A 26565-nucleotide genomic window follows, 5' to 3' on the forward strand; every position below is an offset into this window, starting at 1 on the left:
TTTCTTCTTGTGTATTTTCAGAGCATTTGTTTCCTTTCCAGTTATTCCACACTCTGTGTTCCCTTCTATTTTAACCTCTAACTGATTTTCTTGCAAGATTGAACCTTCTGATTGTATTCCAGTTTTGCTGCCTCTCCCCTCTCCGTGGTAATTTTCAGACCTCTTACTTTTATTTTGCATACCCTCTCTTCCTTAGGATTTAATTCATAGCCTCCCTATGAATTCAGCATGTACAAATTATTTTCCTGGTATATTTATATCTTGAGAGGAAAGCATTTTTGCTGAGTCCTCATTTAGTGCTGTCTTAAATTTTGTTCCAACCTTCCTTTGTGTTTTGTGTGACCCTCTGATACCGCTGCCAGTTCAGAGTGGGTGCCAGATTCTGTATTCTGCCAAAGTTTGATCTTTTAAAGTTCAGAAATCTGCTTGTTCATCTTCCTCTTCTTGTGCTTGCATCGGTTCTGTAACCTGTCACGGTGTTGTGGTCACCCCACCCCGCGGGGTTTCCTGTGCTACAATATCTTACACTGTGACCTTCTAATTAGTCCTTGCAAGGTTTAAGTTTTTGTTTTTTTCACCCTTGTTTCATTTCTTTATTACTTTGTGCTTAACTATTCAGGAACTCCCTTCTCACCTGCGTGACCTACCTGGATTCCGAGGCAGGAATATGAAGGAAATTGAAATCCCCTAAAAATAAATTCCTCCTTTTTAAAAGTGATTTTGTCTATTTCCTTGGCTAGTGCTTGCTCCTTTTACATGACCCATATCTACAGGAAGCTGACTTCACACACACTTTTTTTCTTTTTTCTTTTATTTTGGCTTCTTAACCCTTCTCAACAGAACCCATTTTGTTTTAATTTCATCTCTTTCCTCTTGGATAGCCTCTGCTCAAGTTGCTCATTTCTCTCATATAATGCTATCACTCTTCTGTCATTTCCTACCCCCTCCGCCCCTCTTCTTTTTGTCTGTTCCCTGCCCATGATGTTCTTCCTTCTATCCTCAAGTTTGAGTAACAGCCGTGTTAGTCTGTATCCGCAAAAAGAAGAACAGGAGTACTTGTGGCACCTTAGAGACTAACAAATTTATTAGAGCATAAGCTTTCGTGGACTACAGCCCACTTCTTCGGATGCATATAGAATGGAACATATAATGAGGAGATATATATACACACATACAGAGAGCATAAACAGGTGGGAGTTGTCTTACCAACTCTGAGAGGCCAATTAATTAAGAGAAAAAAAACGTTTGAAGTGATAATCAAGCTAGCCGAGTACAGACAGTGTGATAAGAAGTGTGAGAGTACTTACAAGGGGAGATAGAGTCAATGTTTGTAATGGCTCAGCCATTCCCAGTCCTTATTCAAACCGGAGTTGATTGTGTCTAGTTTGCATATCAATTCTAGCTCTGCAGTCTCTCTTTGGAGTCTGTTTTTGAAGTTTTTCTGTTGTAATATAGCCACCCGCAGGTCTGTCACTGAATGACCAGACAGGTTAAAGTGTTCTCCCACTGGTTTTTGAGTATTTTGATTCCTGATGTCAGATTTGTGTCCATTAATTCTTTTGCGTAGAGACTGTCCGGTTTGGCCAATGTACATGGCAGAGGGGCATTGCTGGCACATGATGGCATATATCACATTCCTTTTGCTTTTCCACCATACGTCTTGTATTTATTAATTAATTTATTAATACATTTAATCTGTTTGATATTGTGATAGAGTTTAAGGCCAAAGGGAACCACCAGATCATCTAGTCAGACCTCCTGTGTATCACAGGCCACCAACACCGCCCAGTGCCTGCACACTAAACCCAACAACCAAAATTAGACCAAAGTTTTACAGCCCACAGGAGACTAGACTGTTTTGTGCCACAGGCAGAGAATAGGAGGGACTGAGGTGCACCAGTGCCCAAGGCCCCAGCAATGGCAAGGAAATTGTGCCTGGCTCTGTTTCCAGACTCTGTTCTTTTGTATGATTTAGTCTTAGGGACTCTAAAAATGTTTGCAGGCCAAAGATTTGTTGTGACTTCATTTACTTTTCTCTGACACAGCTTTCCTCCTGCCCATTTCATGGTTCAGATAACTAATTCTCTCCCACCCACCATTGCCTGGTTTAATTCCCTTACCCTCCTATTTAGCCGTTCCAAACAACTTCAGTCTTCCCTGATCAAGTGCTTTTCTTGTCTTCTATATCCAACAGTTGACCCTGCAGAACACTGTCCAGGGCCTCCAGAAGTTAAATCTTCATTTGCCCTCAGTTAACCATGCATCTTCTGGATCAGCCTGGGTCTTTGTGAATGTGCCTGCAGTATTGAGAAGTTTTGAAAGTCTGCCACTCTTGTTAGAATTGTAAAGTTTTCTGAATTCTTCCTTCTCTTCCACACTATTGGTTCCAATATGAATAATAGCTAGTGGTGGTTCTCATACTTTCTGCCACAAACCTGCATTCCATCCACGTGGTTTTTAACTGGCTTCCCAGAAGGCCTATTATTCTGATAATGATCCTGAATACTGAATTTCTTCAGTGTTACAACTTGTTTCTGCCTTCCGTTCAGTCTGTAACTGATCTTGGTCTCCCTCCTCCCTCTGTTTCTGTTGTAGCAATGACATGGTTTTCACTGTTTGTTTTGCTATGTCTAGTCGTGGCAGGCCTCTATTTTTACAGAGTCGCTTCCTATAATTCTGAACATTACTGCACCTGTTCAGCTCCTCATTAGAAGAAATACGTTCAGTCTTTTTCTCCGAAAATATTTAGGTTTTAGAAGTTTTTTCTTTTCCTGAGAAGACTTGGCATCTTGCACCGTATTGTTCCAATCTCCAGTAACATGCAATTCGTAGCCCACATAAGCAACTCTGAAATGTTCACAACTAGTTAGACTGCCAGTTATCACAATCTTTAAGTCAGAAGAAAGCTTTATAAATATTATTTCAGAAGGCTTTGGAAGATTTTTTCATGTACCACATTATTAAAATCTCTGCATTACCCCGTGTTTGGATTTCTCATTTTTTAAGGGTGATTACGTTACCAGTGAATAAGATTGCCAAGTAGGGTTGGCTATATAAATGAAAAAGCAACTCCTACAGAAATTATTTTTATGATATATTCAGTGCATATAGAGGTTAGCTGCCAGGAATGTGAATTAAAAAAGAAACAGAAAACTGAATTCCAAAGATATTAGATATCCTCGGTAATGATTTTGTCACAAGAACCCATACAAGGTGATTTACTTAGGTTCTGTATGTAAATATCTTCCAAGCAGATCTTTAGAACAACTGTATGGAAAATGCATGAACTCATTTAATGGGTAAATACTCTAATTGTGTTTTGTCCAATGCATTTTCATCACAGTCTGACACCTGCTCTTGAAAGACTGTACCACATGGTACTTAACCTGCACATTAATGTTGGATTAATGACCTAACGTGTCATTGATCCTGATCGTAGAGTACAATGGAAAGATTTAAATGAGCGTTGGACCAAGCCCATAAATGTTTACTTTGCTAGCCGTGATTGAATAAATACTTTTTTATTTCTGACACTTGTTACTGCAAAACATGATTCTTTCCCAGTGTAATTTCATTGAAATCAGTGGAGTTACTTTAGGGAGAAATTTGTCCTGGTAAATGAAGTCCTAAATAGTGCAGTATGCAGTGATGGGACTCTATTCACCCCAAACTGAACTACAGTCCTCTGACTACTCATTATGTAGTTATTAGTAACCTCAGGAATAGTCTTTTCCTGTGCGTGTTTACAAGGCTTATGTCTCCCATAAGTCCTCAAAATAGGTATAAATTGGACTGACGTGGTGCAGGTGCTTTGTTTTGACTCTCTGTCCAGTTTATCAGCTTGAACAATACTTTCTTGTATAGCCATGATACTTTAATGCACCGCCTGTTTTTCCTCCTTCAGGTATTCACTTACAAACAGAGTACAATCACGCACCAAAAAGTAACAGCTATGCATCAAACAAGTGTGGAGAGTGTGGAAGACATGGCAGCACTCGTAGACCTCCATGAGGGCTCCATCATGCACAACTTATTCCAGCGATATCAGCAAAATAAAATCTATGTAAGTATCTTCTGAAACAAAAACTATGAAGAATGTTTTCCTGAATGTAACAGCAATATTTTACACTTATCTAGCACCTCCCATCCCCTAAGTTCTTCAAACTATATACATGCATAGGACTGAAATGAATCCATCTATGTGTTGGAGGGTGACTTTCCACCAGAAAAAAATGGAGGGAAAGTTTGGTCAAGGGCTGATGAGAAAAGTGCAATGGAATCTTTGATGTCTATGAAAATCAGACATTATACTGATTTTTAAGGTCTTCCTTTTTTATTCATTAAAATATGTTGGGACAGGTCAGGAGAGCAAAGATGCTGTTTTGTTTTGTTTTTTTTTAAAATATACTGCAACAGATGAAGTTGTGAGAAGATTGTCTGAGAGGACACAATAGAACAGTGCTTCTCAATCTTTTACATATTGAATCCCCCTCTGGGGATCCCATCTGGCCAGAATCCAGCTGAGACCCTTCTCCCATTCTTCAATATGGGTAGGATAGGGTGGTTATCATGATCCCACAGGTGGCGAGCCCATGCCATAGAAATTGGTCAGGTTTAGGAGCTTACATCAGTGGAAGCAGCTGGGTGCTCAGGGCCTCTGAAAATCAGACCATTAGTCTACATGGAGTTTTATTTTTCTTGACTTTATATTGCCCACTTCTATGGCTAATAGAGTTTCGATTTTACTTTTTAGCACCAATGTTGATCCCAACAGGCTTTTTTTATACTTATTTTTCATTTTGTAATAAAGTGCAATAAAATAATTTGACATGCAGTAATTTAGCCTAAATTTTCTTTCCAATTTCTTGGATTAGCCAGCATAATGTTATTTTCTGCCAAGGTCCATCTCTTGTAAACAAATAGGCTGAATTTAAGTAAACACATATTTAAAAACCAAACAACCATCACCTTTAGGGAATTTGATTATCCACCATAAAGAAACACAAAAGGGCACAAACCTGTTTTTGTTCCGTTACATGTCGCTGCCAAAGGAATAGTCAGTGCTGATAATCTTAAATTTTGAGCTTGTCTTTTTTTAATATGTTTTGTGAGGCCCTCATAATTTTTATTAGGGCTGTCAAGCGATTAAAAAAATTAATCGCAATTAATCGCACTGTTAATAATAGAACACCATTTATTTAAATATTTTTGGATGTTTTCTACATTTTCAAATATATTGCTTCCAATTAAAACACAGAATACAAAGTGTACAGTGCTCACTTTATATTTATTTTTGATTACAAGTATTTGCACTGTAAAAAACAAAAGAAATAGTGTTTTTCAATTCACCTAATACAAGCACTGTTGTGCAATCTCTTTATCATGAAAGTTGAGCGTACAGATATAGAATTATGTACAAAAAAACCTGCAATCAAAGCCAAAACAATGTAAAATTTTAGAGCCTGCAAGTCCACTCAGTCCTACTACTTGTTCAGCCAATCGCTCAGACAAACAAGCTTGGTTACAATTTGCAGGAGATAATGCTGCCCGCTTCCTGTTTACAATGTCACCTGAAAGTGAGAACAGGCGTTCTCATGGCACTGTTGTAGCCGGCGTCGCAAAATATTTATGTGCCAGATGTGCTAAAGATTCATGTGTCCCTTCATTCTTCAACCGCCATTCCAGGGGATACGCGTCCATGCTGATGATAGGTTCTGCTCAATAACCATCCAAAACAGCTTTCTTTTTTGGTGGTTCAGGTTCTGTAGTTTCCGCATCGGAGTGTTGCTCTTTTAAGACTTCTGAAAGCATGCTCCACACCTCGTCCCTCTCAGATTTTTGGAAGGCACTTCAGATTCTTAAACCTTGGGTCAAGCGCTGTAGCTATCTTTAGAAATCTCACATTGGTACTTTCTTTGTGTTTTGTCAAATCTTCAGCGGAAGTGTTCTTAAAACGAACAATATGTACTGAGTCATCAGCTGAGACTGCTATAACATGAAATATATGGCAGAATGTGGGTAAAATAGAGCCAGAGACATACAATTCTCCCCCAAGGAATTTAGTCACAAATTTAATTATTGCATTATTTTTTTTAACGAGCCTCATCAGCATGGAAGCATGTACTCTGGAATGGTGGCCGAAGCATGAAGGGGCATACGAATGTTTAGCATATCTGGCACGTAAATACCTTGCAATGCCCACTCAAAAGTTCTCATTTTCTGTAGGCTCTGAAGTTTTACATTGTTTTGTTTTTGAGCACAGTTATGTAACAAAAAAAATTCTACATTTGTAAATTGCACTTTCACGACAAAGAGATTGCACTATAGTACTTGTATGACGTGAATTGGAAAATATGATTTTTCTGTTTATAATTTTACAGTACAAATATTTAGATTTCAGTTACATTTTGATTTCAATTACAGCATAGAATACAATGTATATGAAAATGTAGAAAAACATCCAAAATATTTAATAAATTTCAATGGGTATTCTATTGTTTAACAGTACGATTAAAACTGTGATTAATCACGATTAATTTTTTTGAGTTAATCGCATGAATGAACTGTGATTAATCGACAGCCCTAATTTTTATATTTTTTTCTTCAAAAAAAAATGAACCATTTTGTCTAAAAAATAAAATAAAATAAAAATCAATAAATAAAAAATCAATGCTGATAGCTCAGCATACATGAACTACTTCCTTTGCATGCGCAGAGTTGAAGAAATTAAGGAAACATGTTTCAGGATTCCTTGTGATTAATTTATTTATTTTTAAGAGTAAAAATTAATAACTACCTATAAATTTCCCAGTGCGTAGACAGGCTGACATTTAGATTCTCCCTTTTTTTAAGGGAATAAAAGCCCTTGTGGAGAATCAAGAAACAGCTATATTTACAGAGCTGTGTTCTAGTTTGTTCCCGGTCTTGTTGTGGCAACTCATGGATCTCTCTAATATTCTGGTGATGAGTGCAGTATAAATTCCTAGACAGACAGATTTGTGTTTTGTTCCTGGTGACATGGCACCTTCAGTTGCTGATGCTGCTCATTGTCCCTGCGATATTGTTGATTTTACTGTTTGGGTCCACTGTGTCATCATCTCGCAAAACCCAGGCTCATTCAAATACAATGCAGTGAAATTTGTATTCAAGCAACCCACTTGGCCTACATATGTGACCAGAGTCTGATATAGGAAGCAGTTCTATTCCACTCCAGCTAGAGCACTGTCGCAGTGCTGAGGGTGATGTAGTAATGGGATAAGGGCTCCAGGAGTGGTGGCACTTCAGATAGCAAAAGATGCAGTCTGAAATTTTTTGTCGCTGGGAGTGGCCAATCATAAGGTGGATACTGTATGCCCAAATCAGAGCTATTGAACCATGTAGGGACAGTGCAATGATACGTTACTGGGATAAAGCCAAAATTTGATAGGGGGGAAAGGTTAGATTAGGTTCACTTAACATTTGACAAATGTTTTCATACAGCTAAAGGGATAAGCTTCATTGTCATTCTCGTTTTGGACTGGATCGTTCCTTGCACGGAACACACAAGGACCCTCCCCCTTACGTTTAAATTCTTTGTATCAGGGCCAGAGGCAACCATAGCTTTCCTCCATGTCCCTCTTCCCCACTGGGTCAGGAAGGGTATGGAGCCATTAATCTGACTCCCTGCCACTAGCCCACAGAGGCGACTGGCCAACAGGAGCGTCATGCATTGTAGGGAAATCAGCAAGGAATTGTGCCTCTCTAAGCACTGTCCTCTTCCTTGGGTGAGCTGTCTCCGGCCCGCGCCCTATCACAGGCCATTGTGCAAATGCCACAACCTGGCCTTTAGCTTGCAGAGCTATTGTGGTCTCTCTGCTAACTTTGTTTTTTCTGTGGAAGAATGTATATTCATAGAGTAAAGTTTAATGTATGTAACTTTTTAAAAAAGCAGCATACAAATTATATTTAAAGTAACACAGACATTATGATGTTTTTAAAAAACCTTCTGGCTCACATGGCAATGAGAGAGGGAAGTAGCTTGATACTCATCATAGTGAGTGCAGTGTAGTGCTGTATATTTACTTGTTTGTTTATACAGCAAAATGTCATGATCTGAAATGCAGTCCACTAATTTCTAAATTGTATGTGGAAAGGCTTGTGAAGATTCTCTGTGAAATTACAAAGGAGAATAAATAGATATAGATATTGTGGAGAGAAAAGTTAACATTGTTGCTTTCCAATGAAGACATTTTAAATGTAGCTCTTTTTTCTTGATAATCCATTTGTTCCAAACAGTAGTTTTTTCTTTCCTATATTAAAACGCTCTTATTCCTGCAGAGAAGACATAGGTAAACATCTGAAGATTTATGTACAATTTCAATTTGCAGTTCACTTCAGTTAATTACGCCTTTTATGCCTTTTTGCCTGGCATGATGATACCCTTATCCTTAAACCCTCCATTATTTCCTTATTATCGTAAAGATATTTGCCATGGATGCCACAGCTTATCAGGCTCCTCATTGATTTGCTTAGCCTCAGCCAGCAACTCCAGCAGTGAAGACCAGTGTAAAGTATAAGCCTTATTATTTTTTCCCCTCTTCCATTCAGGGAATGCTGGGCTATAGGAAACTTCTGCACTAACAGAAACTCATCTAAATCTGTAGTCAATATTCTGAAGCAGCTAGTGGTGTCCAGATTGATGCTGGAAGAGATAATAAACTCCATTCTAATTTGAGTTGAACCATTTTGACGTCTCAAGTAAAAATTGAACATACCTAAATCTGTTCTGCGTTTAATGTCTTTTCCTCAGACACTGCTTTACTCTTTCCTTATCTGAATTTCCACAAAGGAAAACAAACACGTGCTGTTCCTCTCTCCCTCCTTGTTTTGTTATAGAACCGTGGGAGGTACCTGCCCTTTTAAATGACTGTAGAACAGGACGGTCACCTCAGTAGCCAGGCTCCAAACACAATACTCAAAGAAGTAAAACTGTTACCTGAGGAGGGACGCTTTTCTCTGCTCCTCCTTTATTTAGGATTTATTTTGTTTTGGAGGACATTATCTAAGGGAAGGGACAGTCTTCTTAGCTCTTCTGTAGCCTTTCTTGTGGACGTCTCTCCAAAGAGGTGTGCTGTGGGTTGTGCTCTAAAAGAGGAGACAGAAGCTTCTCTTTATCTCTGGTGGTAGGGAGCCCCATAGGTCAGGGCCCTCCATGCAATGCATTCTTCTTCTGACTGCTGAGAGTTGCAGCTTGGACTCTGTCTGCTGTAATGTCCCTGCTGATAGTAGTTTTCTTGGTGTAGACGTGAGGAAGAGGTGGATCCTGAGGTAGCCAAGTCCTAGTCCATTGATGGAACTGAAGATAAGGAATTGGCCCCCAAGTGGATCCAGAAATGCACAGGGAAAGAGTGGGGAGCATGTGTCTCCTATCTCTCCTAGAAATGAGGTGAGTTGTCTGGTATTAGATGAGCTGAAACTTAAATGTGGCTTTCTCGGACAGACCCAAAGAGACCGCGTAACAGTAGTCCAACCTGGATGGGACGAAGGCACAAGTAACCATGACTAGGGCCAAGTCTGAGAGGAAGAGGTGCAGACTCCTTGATAATCGAACATGGAAGGATATGCTTGTGGCTACTGATGCAGTTATATAGAGAGGAGCCTGGAAAGACTCGGTAGCAATGCATGACTTCAATAATCGAGGAGCAGAAGTTTTGGATAGAGAGAACAGTTGTTGTTTCTGCCATTATTGTTGTCTGTGTGCCATGTGCAGGTCTGAAGCCTTATGAGGAAGCATTTAGGCAGAACACTAGTGGAGATCAGAGGCAGTTGGGGTGATTATCTCTACCTTCTTCATTATTTTGCCAAGGGGAAAGCTGGGGTTAATTTAAAATTGGGAGTCCAGCTTTGTGTGCGAGCATAAATAAGGTCAGATTCCCATATTTGAAAGCTCAGATCAGCACTCACAGTAGGCATATGAATGACCTTTTAAAAATATCCAAATGCCAGTATCTGCATCCAAATGCTAAATGTGGACATCATATTAAGGTACCCATGCTTGAAAATGTGACCTCTTTGAAGGGAAACCAGGAATTGAGACAGTCTTTCCTATAACTAAGCCAGTGATGTGCACATGATAAAACAGACAGTTGAAGGATGTAATTTCTACTTCATTTAAATGTTCATTTCCAAAAGTAGAAGTGTCAGGCAGTTCAGTGGTGTATAGCGGTTATGCTTGTAGCCATATCAAAGGGATAAATGTCCCCACGCGCTGTTGAGACTGCCACTCCTTGGGTCAGTTTCAGTTAATCACACATCATAGAAGAGACTAGCTCCGTCTTGGGGAAGACACCATAAACCACATCACTTGGAGCGTACCAGGGGACAGGACATTTAAATTATGATGTTAGAACTGCCACTGAAGAGAGCTGCCTCTTTCTTTTCCCAGCCAGTCAAGTGGTTAGCGACTGGTCCAGGAAAGCACATTTTGTAGAGATCAGAGTAAGGAAGGTTTTTTTTTTTTTTTTTTGAAGTTTAGAAGATATCTAAAAATAAAATTAATATGCAAGCTCACCTCCTCTTCTACACTTATAAATACTGCATTATTCCATATTGAAAGCATCCCCATTGACTTGTTTTGCCATCTAAACACAATCCATAAAAACATTTGATTTTCCTTTTGAATTCAACTTTGAAGTAGGAATTAGCTGGTTCTTGCTTTGAAGTGATTATTTCTTTGAAGTGTGCACTTCAAGACATTAGGAAGCCATGAGTAGCTTATTTACTCTAACTTAAACAGCCTTTTCTTTTACCATGCTTGTGATGCCCAGAATCAGGAACTCATTCCATCAGAGGTTCATTACCTTGGATTTGCAATTTTGAATCCGTTTCATTTTCCTAGCTCAGTATACTCAGAGAAATTCAGAGTGGATTCTCTCCCCTGCCCCTCTTTTCCCCAGCAAGTGCCAAGCAGCAGTTTGTCTGTCATTGCTACAAGTTCTCATGTGAATAATGAGCTGAAGATTGTCAAAAAGGTCAAATAGTTTTCTCAAATTTGGCAGACAGTCTGTAGTGGGATTGCAGGAGGGGTGGGGTAGGTGAACAAAATGGATTATTTTCTAACCCAAATTAAGACTGTAGCTGCCTGCAGATGATTGTAACCATATGTTAGGTTGTGTATGTGTGTATACATAGTTCTTGTACCAAGAATTGAGCTGCAAAGTATTCCATCAGACAGTGGCAGTGGTAACAGAGAGCTCTGTTTCCATTATTTGCGCTTTTGTACCTTCTTTTTGCCACCACTCATTCTCCTTTAGATGAAAAGGCAAATGTATAATAACCTGGGATGAGAGAGCAAAATCACTCTTAATTTTAAAAAGCTCGAAACTGATACTTAGTTCCTTTCTGATTCTTTGTTTGATTGCAGAAATCTCAGCAACTTCATTGGACTCAAAACTAGTTATATGTCTTTAGAAAAGTATATAAAATGTCTATAATCAGATTTAACTCTGCTTTCTTTTCATATGATTTCTTTTAACTGAGTATGCTATGCTACTAATAATTCAGCCATCTAATTACAGCATATTTTTCTCTCGTTTAATTCGCAAGAGTTCCCTGAGGGAACTGATTGATGCTTGTACATAATAATCAATGATATAATGAATTGTCTTGCCTTTTTCCCCCCCCTCCCTTCAAATTCCACTCAGAGAGCAGGGATGCTTTAGCATCCAGGTCAATAAACCCGTCCAATCTATCTAGGTTCTTATATAGTGTCCGTTACTATGGTATTTGGTAATTAACATTTCCAGAGGCGACTGCCTTAGATTATACCAAAGTTTTATTGTACTCACAAAAATATCATTAGGTTTTGTACACTAGTTGTGCAGTTGCTCTGTGACATGCCATGCCTGAGTGGCCAACAGGAAACTGATGTTAGTGCATATTACATGGGAAAATAATGAAACGTGCTTCTGCAACTGTTACCCATCCTAAGGAATTCTGTTTTTTATTAAGTTTAACTAATGCACTATAGAGGCACTTGTCTGATCTCCCCGGACATATGTACAAGTTTAAAAGAGGTGTGGAGGTGAGGGTGAATGGGAGGACATGGTCAAAAAAAGAAAATGGCCGTTTACAAAGCCAAAACCTGTAGTGATTTTATGCAAAAGTTTGGCTGTATTAATCGCAAGCCTTTACGGTATGTGTAAACTGCCCAAACATGGTCCTGAGCAGCTGCATGTAAGCAGCCTTTGGGTCAGATCTTCAGCTGGCACAAATCAGCGTAGCTTTCCTGATTTTGGTGGAGCTATGCCAGATTACACCGGCTAATGATATGACCCTTTGCCCCTAATTACACTGAAATTGGTGTAATCAGGAGTAACTCTCAGAAAACAGTAGAGTTACACTGCTGTGAAACTCTTGTAAATGAGATCATAAGCATTCTTATATGCCAGCGTCAATTGCATCAGTACTGTTCTCAATAATTTACAATAGAAGTGACATGGCTGTTCTGTATGCACAGATTGGCCAGGTCATCAGTGCCTCAGCACAGATCTCTAGAATGAAGTTATTTCTTAGTCTAAAACCAATCAGACTTTGTCTTGGTCCAGTTATTGGTAGAATAAGATTCACCATCCAAGCCAATAATTGCACATTCCCCTGAATTGCTATTCAGTGCTATCCCATATTAGCATTCTCCATGCAGAGACCACCAAACAGTATTAAATACTCATTAAGTAAACTGCTGTTTATCTGGTTACTACACTTGAACCGCATATGTTATAGAAATTAGGTCTCTGCATTGACAAAGTGGATTGCATGGCTTGTATTAGGGTCCATCCTGTTGCATCACTGGGCTGAGATAATTGAATCTGCCAGTTGTTCAGGTCTGTACTAAAGAGAGATAGGGCATGTGTTAAAACTAGGGTTGTCAAGCGATTAAAAAATTAATCACAATTAATCGTGCAACTAAAATTAATAGCAATTGCACGATTAAACGCATTGTTAATAATAGAATACCATTGATTTAAATATTTTTGGATGTTTTCTACATTTTCAAATATATTGATTTCAATTACAACACAGAATAAAAAGTGTACAGTGCTCACTTTATATTTGTTTCTGATTACAAATATTTGCACAGTAAAAAACAAAAGAAATAGTATTTTTCAGTTCACCCAATACAAGTACTGTACTGCAATCCCCTTATCATGAAAATGAACTATGTACCAAAAAAACCTATATTCAAAAACAAAACAGTGTAAAACTTTAGAGACTACAAGTACACTCAGTCCAACTTCTTGGTCAGCCAATCCCTCAGACAAACAAGTTTGGTTACAATTTGCAGGAGATAATGCTGCACGCTTCTTGTTCACAATGTCACCTGAAAGTGAGAACTGGCATTCTTCTTCGAGAGATGCCCCTGTGGGTGCTCCACTCCAGGTGTTGGTGCGTCCCTGCGCCTTTGCTCGGAGACTTCTGCAGCAGTACTCGTACCGGCCACGCATGCGCAGAGGCTGCCCCCCGCTGTGAGTCTAGGTTAATAGTACGCATGCGTGGCCGGTCTCCCAGTTCCTTCTCTACCGTCCCCGGCCTGAGACGGAGCTCAGCAGACTCGTTAGGAAATTCCCCTTTCTCGTTACAGTTACCCTTCTAGTAGTTAGTTTGTTGTCAGTTCGTTGTTAGTGTAGTTAGTTATCCTTTTTATCTGTTACCATAAAAAAAAAAAAAAATTCCTGTCACCCGCAGCCGCTTCAGATATGCCTGGCTCCACAGGCTTCAGGCGCTGTCCTTCTTGTCAGGAGGCTATCCCGCTGTCTGATGGCCACTCACGTGCATAAAATGTTTGGGGGAAGCCCACATTCCCCAAAAATGTGCCCACTGCAGCAAACTTAGTTCCAGGGCACGGAAGGACAGGGAGCTTAGACTTAAAATGCTCCTCCTTCAAAAGTCTCTGGGGTCAGTTTCAGATCCAGGCGCTGACTCCGGCTCCGCTGCCCGCCACAGCCCCCCCGCCTCAAAAAAACCACAAAAATCTACAAAAAAAGGACAGCCTTCTTCACCAAAGAAGGTTATGAGGCACAAGATTTCTTCAGGCAGATCAACAGTCTCCCTGCCTGTGTTTCCCCGCCTCAGCAACTTTGATGAGCCGGGCTCCTCCGGCACTGCGCGAAAACCGCCTGAGGCTGCGGCGGCGGCGCGAAGCTCCGGTGCCGAGGCTTCAGGCTTTCAGCTGCCTGCCTCTCCTATGGCACCGCTCGGCACCGCGACAGACGCGGTGCCGACATTTCACAACGTGCCTGACCCCTACAGGCTAATGTTGCCCATCCGGCATCGACCACGGCACTGGCAACTGCAAAGCAGATTGACAGGGAAATAAGAAGCAAAACCCCTGCTCAGAAGCATGTTCCGTCACGGCAACTTCCTCCTGCACAGTGTTCACCTCACACAGGAGCTTCACAACTTCAATTTACTCAGGCAAGAGATCTATTGGTGTCACCTATTCTGCAGTCTCCCCTGATGCATGACTGTTTTTCTCCAATGCCTGAGTCAGGATCTGAACAGCCTTCCTCCAGTGAGGAGGAAACTGGTCCACAGGAGGTGTTTTCTCCGTATCAAGACTCCCACTCTCAGATCCCAGTCAACAGAGGTTATGGGAAAACTACCTCATCCTATTCTCAGGACCCTACTCCCTGGGGGCTGAACCCCCAGATGGCACCACCTATGCCCTACCCACCGCCATAGCAATATTGGGCACCATGGGCATCATGCCCTCGAGAACACATGCGCTCCGGCACATCGACCAGGCGCAACACTGGTCTAGCACCGCCACCTGACGAATCTGCCAGTGACACAAGACACCAGGCAGCACCGTCACACTTGCAGGATCAACCGAGTCCTGCTCCTATTCCAGCAGAGCCGGAAGTAACGCCTGAAGAAGGCTTACTTCCCCTTCCTCCAACACCGTCGGATGACTATGCAAAATTCCAAGACCTCTTTAAAAGAGTTGCCAATGACTTGAGAATTGACTTGGAGGAAGTCACTGAACAACAGCATGAGTTAACGGACATCCTACTGCCCTCTTCTTCCTCTAGGGTTGCATTACCAATCAACGTAGCCCTTTTAGAACCCGCTAAGTCCATCTGGCATACTCCAGCTACAAGCCTACCTATCTGTAAACAAGCAGACCAGAAGTACTTCATCCCTTCAAAGGGCTCTGAATTCCTTTTTACCCATCCGGCGCCAAACTCCGTAGTAGTAGACGCAACGAACCAAAGGGCCAAACAACAGTATTCCCGCTCCACCCCAGCCAACAAGGACAGTAAACGCTTGGACTTCTTTGGTCGTAAAGTATATGCATCCTTGACATTACAATTTCGTATAGCTAATTATACTGCAGTCCTTGCAAAATATGACCACAGAAACTATAATAAATTCATGGACTTTATTGATGACATCCCAGAACAGAAGAAACAACAATTCACAGCTCTGGTTTCTGAGGAACAAATTATATCACGTACTGCTCTTCAAGCAGCCCTCGATGTAGCCAACACTGCAGCAAGATCGACCGCCACAGCAGTGGTCATGCGACGGGGTTCATGGCTCTCCTCCTCTTTCTTTCCTCGAGAGGTTCAGAGCACCATTGAAGATCTTCCCTTTGACGGTGAAAAACTGTTTGCCTCCACGACGAACGACGTGCTTCATTCAATGAAGGACTCAAGGGCAACCCTCCGGTCCATAGGCCTCCAGACACCTACAACCAGAAGACAGCAATATAGATAGCAACCTTACCAAGGTCCACGCTACCCGGCATATACACAACACTCCCATAGACCACAGGAGCAGCAACAACAACAACGCCAGAGACCAAGATTCCAGCGTCGTTGTCCCAATTCTGCGGGGGCACCTCAGCCCCCTCCAACTAATAGGCAGATTTGAAGCCTTGGTCGAGGGTTTAGAAAACAGCGTTCCCACTTCAGCCAACGCCCCTATCTTTGGACACCGCCTACGACCGTTCTCCCACCAATGGCAGAACATTACCTCCGACAAGTGGGTCATAGAGGTAGTTACAATTGGATACGCCATCCCCTTCCTCTCCTTGCCTCCCACCCACCCCGTCCCTCTTCAGGGACTCCTCTCACGAGCAACTACTCCTCCAAGAAGTGCACCATCTCCTTCAACTGGGAGCAGTAGAAATTGTGCCAGAACGACACAAAGGGAAGGGTTTTTACTCCCATTATTTCTTAACAGAAAAGAGAACTGGGGGATGGCGACCAATCCTCGACCTCAGGCGGCTCAACAAATTTGTCAAAAAGCAAAAGTTCAAGATGGTTACTCTCACCACTATAATCCCAGCACTGGAGCAGGGCGATTGGTTTTCAGCCCTCGACCTACAGGACGCCTATTTTCATGTGACTATACACCCGGCCCACAGACGATTCCTACATTTTACTCTTGGCTCAACACATTTTCAATACAGGGTTCTCCCCTTCGGACTGTCCATGTCCCCCCGTGTTTTTTCCAAGATCCTAGCCATAGTTACTGCCTACCTCAGAAAACAAGGGGTCGTAATATTTTCTTACCTAGACGATTGCCTCCTCAAAGCTTCAATGTTCGACAAAGCTCTCAGAGCCATACGGCTTACTATCAATTGTTTCCTATCTCTAGGCCTTCAAATAAAAACAAATCCACATTATACCCCACCCAACATCTGGAGTTCATAGGGGCATACCTCGACTCCCGGACGGGATTGGCATCTCTCCCACCTGACCGCTTCAACTCCATAAGCCGACTGGCCACAAAAATTCGCAACAGTCCCCGGTGACGGTCCGAGATTATCTACAAATACTAGGTCACATGGCCTTGTGCACTTTTGTCGTCCAAAATGCACGCCTCTACATGAGGTTCTTCCAAGTGTGGTTGGCCACGGTTTACAGACCGAATGTGCACTCTCTAAACAAGACTCCCTCCATACCTGTCCGAGTCAAAGATTCTCTACAGTGGTGGACAGTTCACTCCAACCTCTGCTCTGGAGTCTCCTTTCTTCAGTAGACTTCATCCCTCATACTGACTACCGATGCATCTCTGACAGGCTGGGGTGCACACATGTCTCACCACACAGTCCAGGGGCTATGGTCTTCAACCGAGACCTCTCTGCACATAAATGTCCTAGAACTTCAAGCCATTTGCAATGCGTGCCGTCACTTTCTGCCACTAATCAAGAATCACCATGTACGCATAATGACAGACAACATTGCATGTATGTTCTATGTAAACAGACAGGGAGGAGCTCGATCCCATTCGCTTTGCACAGAGGCTATGAAGCTCTGGAATTGGTGCATTGCGAACAACATCCGGGTATCGGCTGCCTATCTTCCCGGAAAAATGAACACCACAGCGGACGAACTCAGCAGACGCTTCCCCTGGGACCCCGAATGGGAGATAGACGAGAAAACCATTCACAATGTATTCCGCATTTGGGGTTACCCAACCATAGACCTTTTTGCAACTACAAAAAACAAGAAATGTCCCAATTTTTGCTCCAGGGCGGGACTGGGCAAACATTCCCTGGGAGACGCATTCATGATCCCATGGCACCGAACCTTACTCTATGCGTTTCCCCCGATACCGGTTCTCAACAGGGTTCTGATAAAAATACGAACAGACCGTGCCAGGGTGATCCTAATTGCCTCATCGTGGCCCAGACAACCGTGGTTTCCGTTCCTCACGGATGTCGATTCAACCACCAATCTTCTTGCCTCTTATCCCAAACCTCCTATCACAACAACATGGCCGCTTTCTCCACCCCAATCTGCCCATGCTTCACTTCAAAGCTTGGTTCCTACATGGTTCTCCCAAAGCGAATTGGATTGCTCTGAACAAGTTCAAAGAGTGCTCCTACGTAGCAGAACACAATCTACTCGCACCACCTATCTACGAAAGTGGAAATGATTCACACATTGGTGTTCAGCTAAACAACTTTGCCCCACGTTGGTATCTCTTTCGCTCATACTTGACTACCTATTGGACCTTAAGCAATCCAACCTTTCTTTCAGCTCCATCAGAGTCCATTTAGCTGCTATTACAACTTTTCATGACAAAATTGATGATACTTCTGTTTTTGCTCATCCTATCACCAAGCGTTTCCTCAAGGGACTCCAAACCCTATACCCAGACATTAAACCACCTACCACCCCGTGGGACCTTCATTTAGTACTATCTTGCTTAACTCAACAACCATTTGAACCCCTAGCCACGTGCTCCCTTTTACACCTTTCGATGAAAACAATATTTTTAGTGGCAATTATCTCTGCCAGACGGGCAGGAGAAATAGCAGCTCTTATGGCAGACCCACCATATACGCTATTTTTCAAAGACAAGGTTACCCTCAGATTACACCCCAAATTTCTTCCGAAGGGGCATTCGTCATTCCGTTAATGAGCCGATACACCTACCAACCTTTTTTCTGAAACTGCATGCAAACTCGTTCGAAGCCTCAATGCATACATTAGATATACGCAGGGCCTTGTCATTCTATCTGGATAGAACCAAACCTTTTAGAAATTCTTCTAGACTTTTTGTCTCCATCGCGGAGCGCTCCAAAGGTACGCCTATATCTACCCAGAGACTTTCAAACTGGATTTCTCAGTGCATCTGGTCGTGCTATCAGATGAAGAAGGTTACACCTCCAGACGGCATCAGAACGCACTCCACTAGATTCCTGGCTACCTCTGTAGCATTCTTATGCAAAGTTCCCTGGCTGATATCTGTAAAGCAGCCACCTGGTCTTCTGAACACACATTTCTTAAACACTATGCCCTTACTCAAGGCCCTCTATCTGATATACGTTTGGGCAGGGCTGTACTATCTACGGCATTCCTATCAGATCCGAAGTCCCTATCTCCTTGAGACACACGGCTTTTAAGTCACCTGTAGTGGAGCACCCACAGGGACATCTCTCGAAGAAGAAGAGGAGGTTACTCACCCTGTGCAGTAACTGACGTTCTTCGAGATGAGTGTCCCTGTGGGTGCTCCACTACCCACCCTCTACTTCGGAGTTGGGGTAGCCTCCGTTGTAGAGAAGGAACTGAGGAGACCGGCCATGCATGCGTACTATTAACCTAGATTCACAGCGGGAGGCAGCCTCTGTGCATGCGTGGCCGGTACGAGTACTGCTGCAGAAGTCTCCGAGCAAAGGCGCAGGGACGCACCAACACCTGGAGTGGAGCATCCACAGGGACACTTATCTCGAAGAACGTCATTTACTGCACAGAGTGAGTAACCTCCTCTTCACATGGCACTGTTGTAGCCGGCGTTGCAAGATATTTGCATGCCAGATGCGCTAAAGATTCATATGTCCCTTCGTGCTTCAACCACCATTCTAGAGGATGTGTCCATGCTGATGACGGGTTCTGCTCAATAACGATCTAAAGCAGTGCGGCCTGATGCATGTTCATTTTCATCCTCTGTGTCAGATGCCACCAGCAGAAGGTTGATTTTCCTTTTTGGTGGTTCAGGTTCTGTAATTTCCGCATCAGAGTGTTGCTCTTTTAAGACTTCTGAAAGCATGCTGCACACCTCGTCCCTCTCAGATTTTGAAAGGCACTTCGGATTCTTAAACCTTGGGTCAAGTGCTGTAGCTATCTTCAGAAATCTCACATTGGTACCTTCTTTGCGTTTCGTCAAATCTTCAGCGAAAGTGTTCTTAAAACGAACAATATGTGGTGAGTCGTCAGCCGAGACTGCTATAACATGAAATATAAGGCAGAATGCGGGTAAAATAGAGCCAGAGACATACAATTCTCCCCCAAGGAATTTAGTCACAAATTTAATTAATGCATTATTTTTTTTAACGAGCCTCATCAGCATGGAAGCATGTCCTCTGGAATGGTGGCCGAAGCATGAAGGGGCATATGAATGTTTAGCATTTCTGGCATGTAGATACCTTGCAATGCTGGCTACAAAAGTCCCACGTGAACACCTGTTCTCACTTTCTGGTGACATTGTAAATAAGAAGTGGGCAGCATTATCTCCCATAAATGTAAATAAACTTGTTTGTCTTAGCGATTGGCTGAACAAGAAGTAGGACTGAGTGGACTTGTAGGCTCTAAAGTTTTGCATTGTTTTGTTTTTGAGTGCAGTTATGTAACAAAAATAATCTACATTTGTAAGTTGCACTTTCATGATAAAGAGATTGCACTACAGTACTTGTATGAAGTGAATTGAAAAATACTATTTCTTTTGTTTATCATTTTCACAGTGCAAATATTTGGTAATAAATAATATTATAAAGTGAACAGTGTACACTTTTTATTGTGTTGTAATTGAAATCAGTATTTTTGAAAATGTAGAAAAACATCCAAAAATATTACATACATTTCAAGTGGTAGTCTATTGTTTAACAATGTGATTAAAACTGCAATTAATCGTGATTAATTTTTTGAGTGAATTGCGTGAGTTAACTGCAATTGACAGCCCTAGTTAAAACATTGCATGAAATATGCACACACAGGTCCATTTGACCCTATACTGGGCATTTTGTGCTAATATGTACGATGTAAACTTTTGAAAATGTACATCAAAGAGAACTCCTGTCACAAAGCATTAATTACTCTTTGCATTTCCCATTCATTACTAGAAAACAGAACTTAAAAAGTGCTTTAAATCACTGTAGACAGAGATCTGTTTAAACACAGTGGATTTATAAATGGAATTATAGTAGCATTTGCTTTTAATGATCTCCATTTCTAGTGGCCATTCAATTATATGGATCAATAATTTATTTTCCAAAGGCCAAGTGCTATTGATGTTGATGTATGCACCTTTATTCAGGTGAACTGAGTTTTAAGGATCAGACTACATGTACGCTTGTTTATTTTTATTTATTTTCAAAGTTAGGTAAGAATTTTGCACCCCTTTGAATGCCTCTTGGCTGCAGGTAAAGAAACTTACAACTTATAGGAGTGCCAATTAGAGCCTTACCTAGCTTGGTATAAAAATATGTAGCTGAATTCACTCCACACTTGCTAGTAGAGATGGAGATTCTGCTGCTTTGTATGTCCCTCAGTTGGGATGTTTGCAATTGTTTTGGGATTTAGGTGTAGTGATGAGCAGGATATAATCAAAATGGGAACTGTTCAAATAGATTCTGATAACTGAGTTATGTTGTAACACTTAGAAAATAGAATATTAGAGATAATGCTCATCACAAGTTGTGACCATGCTGCATCCACTTGTCTGTCTGTCTACCTCTATGGTCTCCATCACCATAATAGCCACGCATCGCATAAAGTATAATGTATTTATCCTCACAACACCTCCGTGAGGAGGCAAATATTGTTCCCATTTTATAAATAGGGAATTGAGGCACACAAGGGTCTGATCTAAACCCATTGAAGCCAATAGGAGTTTTTCTGTTGATGCCAGTAGGTTTTGGATCAAGCCCAAAGTGTCACAGGAAGTCTGTGACAGAACTGGGAAATGAACCAAGAGCTCTAGAGTCCCAGATCTTCTTCGAGTGATTGCTCATGTGCATTCCACCATAGCTGTGCGTGCTCGCCACGTGCACCGGTGCCGGAAGTTTTTCCCTTAGCAGTACTCATAGGGGAGTGCCCTAGCAACCCCTGGAGTGGCGCCTCCATGGCACAGTATAAGGGGCGCTGCGCGCTCCCTCCACCCTCAGTTCCTCCTTGCCTCCAGTGAAGGTGCTTCGGAACTACTCTGCTCCAGCTTTGCTGTAGCTCGTCCCCAAAACTGCTTGCTTGTTCAGTGTATGGTACCTGTAGTTTGGTTAGTTTAGTTTAGCTAGAGCGTCCGGGTTTTAAGTTGTGCGACACTTGTAGGCCATCTATGCCAGTGAGTGATCCGCACGTGGACTGTTTACGCTGCTTGGGGGAAACCCATCTCAGTGATCGCTGCAAGATTTGCAAGTCATTTAAGCCTCGGACCAAGAGAGAAGGGGACATTAGGCTCCAGGCTATTCTGATGGAGTTGGCGCTGACCCCGGATCCAGCATGCCGCTCCAAGTCGGCACCGGGCACTGCGGTGTTGGTGCGCAGCGACCCCTTCGGTGCCATCAACTAGTCAGCACCGCTCCCAGTCCATAGGGCATGCCAAGAAGGCTAGGAAGAGGCCTTCTTCGCCGCGGCCCCAGAGTAAACCCGGGACAGAGGCTAGACCCATGTTGGACAGTCCTCGATCCCCACCAGCCTCTAGGCCTCTGATTCAAGTCGAGCGGAGTAGCCCGGCCCTTTCGGAGCAGGCTTCCCCGGATGTCCAGATGCCCTCCACAACGGAGGCCCTGCAGGTGGCCCGGGATGTTATGTACCATGCCGGTACCAGGAGCACTGCCGATGTCGGCCCCACGCTCCAGAGGCAAGCTGCCACTGGGATCTCCGCAGTCACCCCTGGCTCGGTACCATTCTCGGTCGAGGGAACGTTCCTGACGCTGTTCGCCGCTCAGCGACCATTCAGGGCAAAGTCCACGTGGCTCGCCCACGACGCCCATCAGGCTGTCTGGTTGGGTTCCGTCTGACTAAGACTTTTGGCACCACTCCGCCTCGAGGAGCGAACACCGACGGGACCGAGGTAGACGACGCCAAAGGCCCTTGTCTCAGAGGGGCTTTTGCGGTCGGTCACGGCATGAATGTCAACGTTGTTCCCGTTCGTTGTCCCACTCCAGGACCCCGCCACGGTACCACCTTCACAGTCCCGCGCGTCGATTGCTGGTTCTTGCTGTCACGAGTCTGCCCGCCGGAGCTGATCATGGAGCAGCTGTTACTGACGGTACCAGTCCTCCACGTTGGGATCACAGTCCCATGGTTGGCATCGCTCCCTGCGCCGCCACTCCTCCCGCTCCAGGGACAGTGGCAGATCGTATGTCAGTCCCGCCTCCCTTTGTAGTCGCCCATCGATGGGCCAGGCCGAACAGCCGACTCTGCTGGTGTTACAGCAGGTGCAGTGGCACCAAGCCCTGTGGCCAGCCCAATGGTACCAGTGGGCACCATGGCCCCCGACGCAGCCCCTGGTGGGGGCTCGCTTGGTGGCTGGAGCCTCAGAAGGACCATCGGCCTCCCTCTCCAGACCCCAGAGGAAGGAGTCAGTGGGACGTACATCCTCGGCACTGTGCCCGGAGACTGACCAGGTGGTGGACCCTCCAGTGCTGGTGGACGCACAAAGTACCACGCCGGCCTCCTCGCCCTCCCCAGATGAGGCGATTACGACCCCTCCTCCCTCTGTCCCGTAGGGGGACTTTAGGGCCTACCAAGAACTCTTAAAAAGGGTGGTATTAAGCCTCCATCTCCAAGCAGAGGAGACTTAGGAGCCCTTGGACTCCCTGTTTAATGTACTGTCCTCCTTGGCACCGGGCAGGGTGGCCTTGCCTCTCCACAAAGGGGTGGCGAAAATTTAAAATGCCCTGTGGCATTAAAACCCATAAATTTAAAACCCCGGCCTCATTGGGCCCCATCTCTAAGAGAGCGGAACACAAGTATTTTGTACCCGCCAAGGGGCATGAATACTTATACACCCACCCTGCTCCTAACTCCCTGGTGGTCGAGTCGGTCATCCACAAGGAACGGCAGGGCCAGCCAGCCCCTACCCCGAAAAATAAAGATTCAAAGAGGCTGGACTCATTTGGAAGAAAAATGTATTCATCCTCGAGCTTCCAGTCATGGGTGGCGAACCACCAGGCTCTCCTGGGTCTGTATGAGTTCAGTCTGTGGGGCTCCCTGCCCAAGTTCGAGGACTCCAGGAGCGCGACAGGAAGGAGTTCAAAGCGCTGGTGGAGGTGGGCACAGCGGCTGCCAGGGCAACCTTGCAGGCAGCTTCAGATGCAGCGGATACGGCCGTCCGGACCATGGCCTCTGTGGTGTCCATGAGAAGGGCGTCGTGGCTCCTGCTCTCTGGGCTGTCCAGCAAGGCGCAGACCTCCCTGCAGGACCTCCCGTTTTGATGACAAAGCTCCGTTTGCGGAACAAACGGATACAAAGCTGCATGGCCTGAAAGACTCCCGCACGACTCTCCAGACTCTGGGTCTCTATGTTCCATCTCCGGCTAAACCTAAGTTCAAGCCGCAGCAGACTCCCGCTCAGGCCACCCATTCAAAATACGAGACCACTTATAAGAAGTCCTGGGTCTATAAGAAGCGCTCACAGAGGCAGTCTCGACCTGCCCCCCAGCCTGGGCCCTCCAAGGGCAAGCAAGCGGAAAAAAGGAGGTTTTGATGGGACGTCCAGGGGCGCCCGGCCAGTTCTCATCAGGAATCCACCCTCAATAAAGCTTCCCTTCTCCAATCGGTTGTGTGCTTTCCTCCCGGAGTGGTCGCGGCTGACCTCGGACTGATGGGTCCTCAACACCATCTCCCGGGGCTACACCCTCCAGTTTACTTTCTCTCCGCCCATCTATCCCACACCCCGTCCCTCCTGGGGGACCCTTCGCATGAGGCTGTGCTCAAGCAGGAGGTGGGGCAGCTCCTGGGCCTAGAAGCAGTGGAAGCGGTACCGGGGGAGTTCAAAGGCAAGGGGTACTACTCCCGCTATTTTCTTATCCCGAAGGCCAAAGGGGGGCTCAGGCCCATCTTGGACCTGCGAGGCCTGAACAAGTACATGGTAAAGCTCAAGTTCCGCATGGTCTCCCTGTCCTACATCATCCCCTCCCTGGATCCCGGGGACTGGTACGCCGCCCTCGATCTGCAGGACGCATACTTCCACATTCATATATTCAAGAGGCACAGACGCTTCCTCCATTTCACGGTGGGGCAGGAACACTACCAATTTACGGTCCTCCTGTTTGGCCTGTCCACTGCCCCCGGGGTATTCACGAAATGTGTGGTGGCGGTGGCCTATCTCAGGCGCCGGGGGGTCCAGATCTTCCCCGCTCTGGACGACTGGCTAATCAAGGGCAGCTCCCAGTCGCAGGTGTGGGACCACATGGCGCTCCTCCTGTCCACGTGCACCACTTTGGGCCTGCTGGTAAATATCACCAAGTCCACGTTAGTCCCGGTACAACGCATAGAGTTTATTGGGGCAGTCCGGGACGCCTTGTTGGCCAGAGCCTCCCTCCGACCAGACAGGTTCGAGACCCTGAAGGAGCTCATCGACACGGTCACAAGGTTTCCGGTGACAACAGCCAGAGTGTGTCTCCAGCTCTTGGGTCACATGTCGGCGTGCACGTATGTGGTCCGTCACTCCAGAGTCAGGATGAGGCCCCTCCAGCTGTGGTTGGCCTCAGAGTTCTCCCAGGCCAGGGACAGGATGGACAAAGTCCTCATGGTGCCCGAGCCGATCACCTCCCTACAGTGGTGGTCCTCCCCGAGAAACATGCTCCAAGGGGTCCTGTTCAGGGGCAGGGCCCCATCGCTGGAACTGGTGTCTGACGCGTCGGACCAGGGATGGTGGGCCCATGTGGGGAACTTTCAGATCCAAGGTCTGTGGTCGGCTCAGGATCTGACCCTCCACATAAACATCAAGGAGCTCAGGGCGGTACGGCTGGCGTGCATGGCCTTCCGCTCACACCTGGAGGGCCGGGTGGTCCGGGTCCTCACGGAAAACATGTCCTCGATGCATCAACAGGCAAGGCGGGGCCCAATCCTCTGCCCTCTGCTGCAAAGCCCTCAAGCTGTGGGACTTTTGTATAGCCCACAACATCTGCCTACCGGCCTTCCATCTGCTGGGCGCCCGGAATGCGTGGGCGGATCGCTTGAGCAGGGACTTCTCCTCTCAGCATGAGTGGTCTCTCCACCCAAAGGTGGTGCACAGATTTTTCCAAGTGTGGGGAACTCCCCAGGTGGACCTGTTCGCGACTTGGCAGAACCGTCACTGTCCCTGGTTCTGCTTGGGGGGTGGAGGGGGCTGGGACGGGGCACTATCTCTGATTCCTTCCTCCTATCCTGGTCAAGCCAGTTTCTCTAGGCCTTTCCCCCATTCCTGATGATCGGCAAGGTCCTTGAAAAGATAAAGACAGACAAGGACCAGGTCCTTCTGATTGCTCCAGCATGGCCCAGACAACATTGGTATGGGACCCTCACGGGCCTGGCAGTCACCCTGCCGTGGCTGTTGCCGTCCCGCCTGGACCTGCTCTTCCAGGACCAGGGCTGCCTCCTCCACCACAACCTCACGGCACTCCACCTAACAGCATGGCTGCTCAATGGTTAGGCCGGGAGGAAAGGACGTGCTTGGAAGGGGTTCAGCGCATCCTCCTAGAAAGCAGGCCACCCTCCACGTGCAGAACCTACTTGGCAAAGTGGTCTCGGTTTTCCAGATGGGCGAATTAGCGGGGCGTTTCTCCGGTGGCCTCTCTGATCCATCTTATTCTGGACTACCTCTTTCACTTTAGAGGCCAGGACCTGGCGCCCTCGTCAGTCAAGGTGCACCTGGTGGCCGTATCGGTCTTCCATCCGCCGGTGCAGGGCCACACGGTATTCTCCCATGGTATGACTGGCCGATTCCTTAAGGGATTGGATCGTCTCTTCCCATAAGTTAGGCCTCCAGTCCCGCAGTGGGACCTAAACCTGGTATTGGTCCATCTCACAGGGCCCCCGTTTGAGCTGCTAGCCACGTGCTCCTGGTCACACCTCTCATGGAAGGTGGCCTT

General features: G+C 45.0%; 1 protein-coding gene across 2 annotated transcripts in view; it reads left to right on the top strand.

Moving 5' to 3' along the window:
- MYO10 (myosin X) overlaps nucleotides 1-26565 on the top strand; it is a 245183-nt gene that overhangs the window by 100587 nt on the left and 118031 nt on the right. For both annotated transcript variants that reach the window (XM_054017900.1, XM_054017901.1), the window contains exon 3: nucleotides 3905-4063. In XM_054017900.1, coding sequence (XP_053873875.1) covers nucleotides 3905-4063 — 159 coding nt within the window. The remainder of the gene's footprint in view (nucleotides 1-3904; nucleotides 4064-26565) is intronic.

Source organism: Malaclemys terrapin, chromosome 2 (genome assembly GCF_027887155.1).
Source record: "Malaclemys terrapin pileata isolate rMalTer1 chromosome 2, rMalTer1.hap1, whole genome shotgun sequence".
In the NCBI taxonomy this organism is placed as follows: domain Eukaryota; kingdom Metazoa; phylum Chordata; order Testudines; family Emydidae; genus Malaclemys; species Malaclemys terrapin.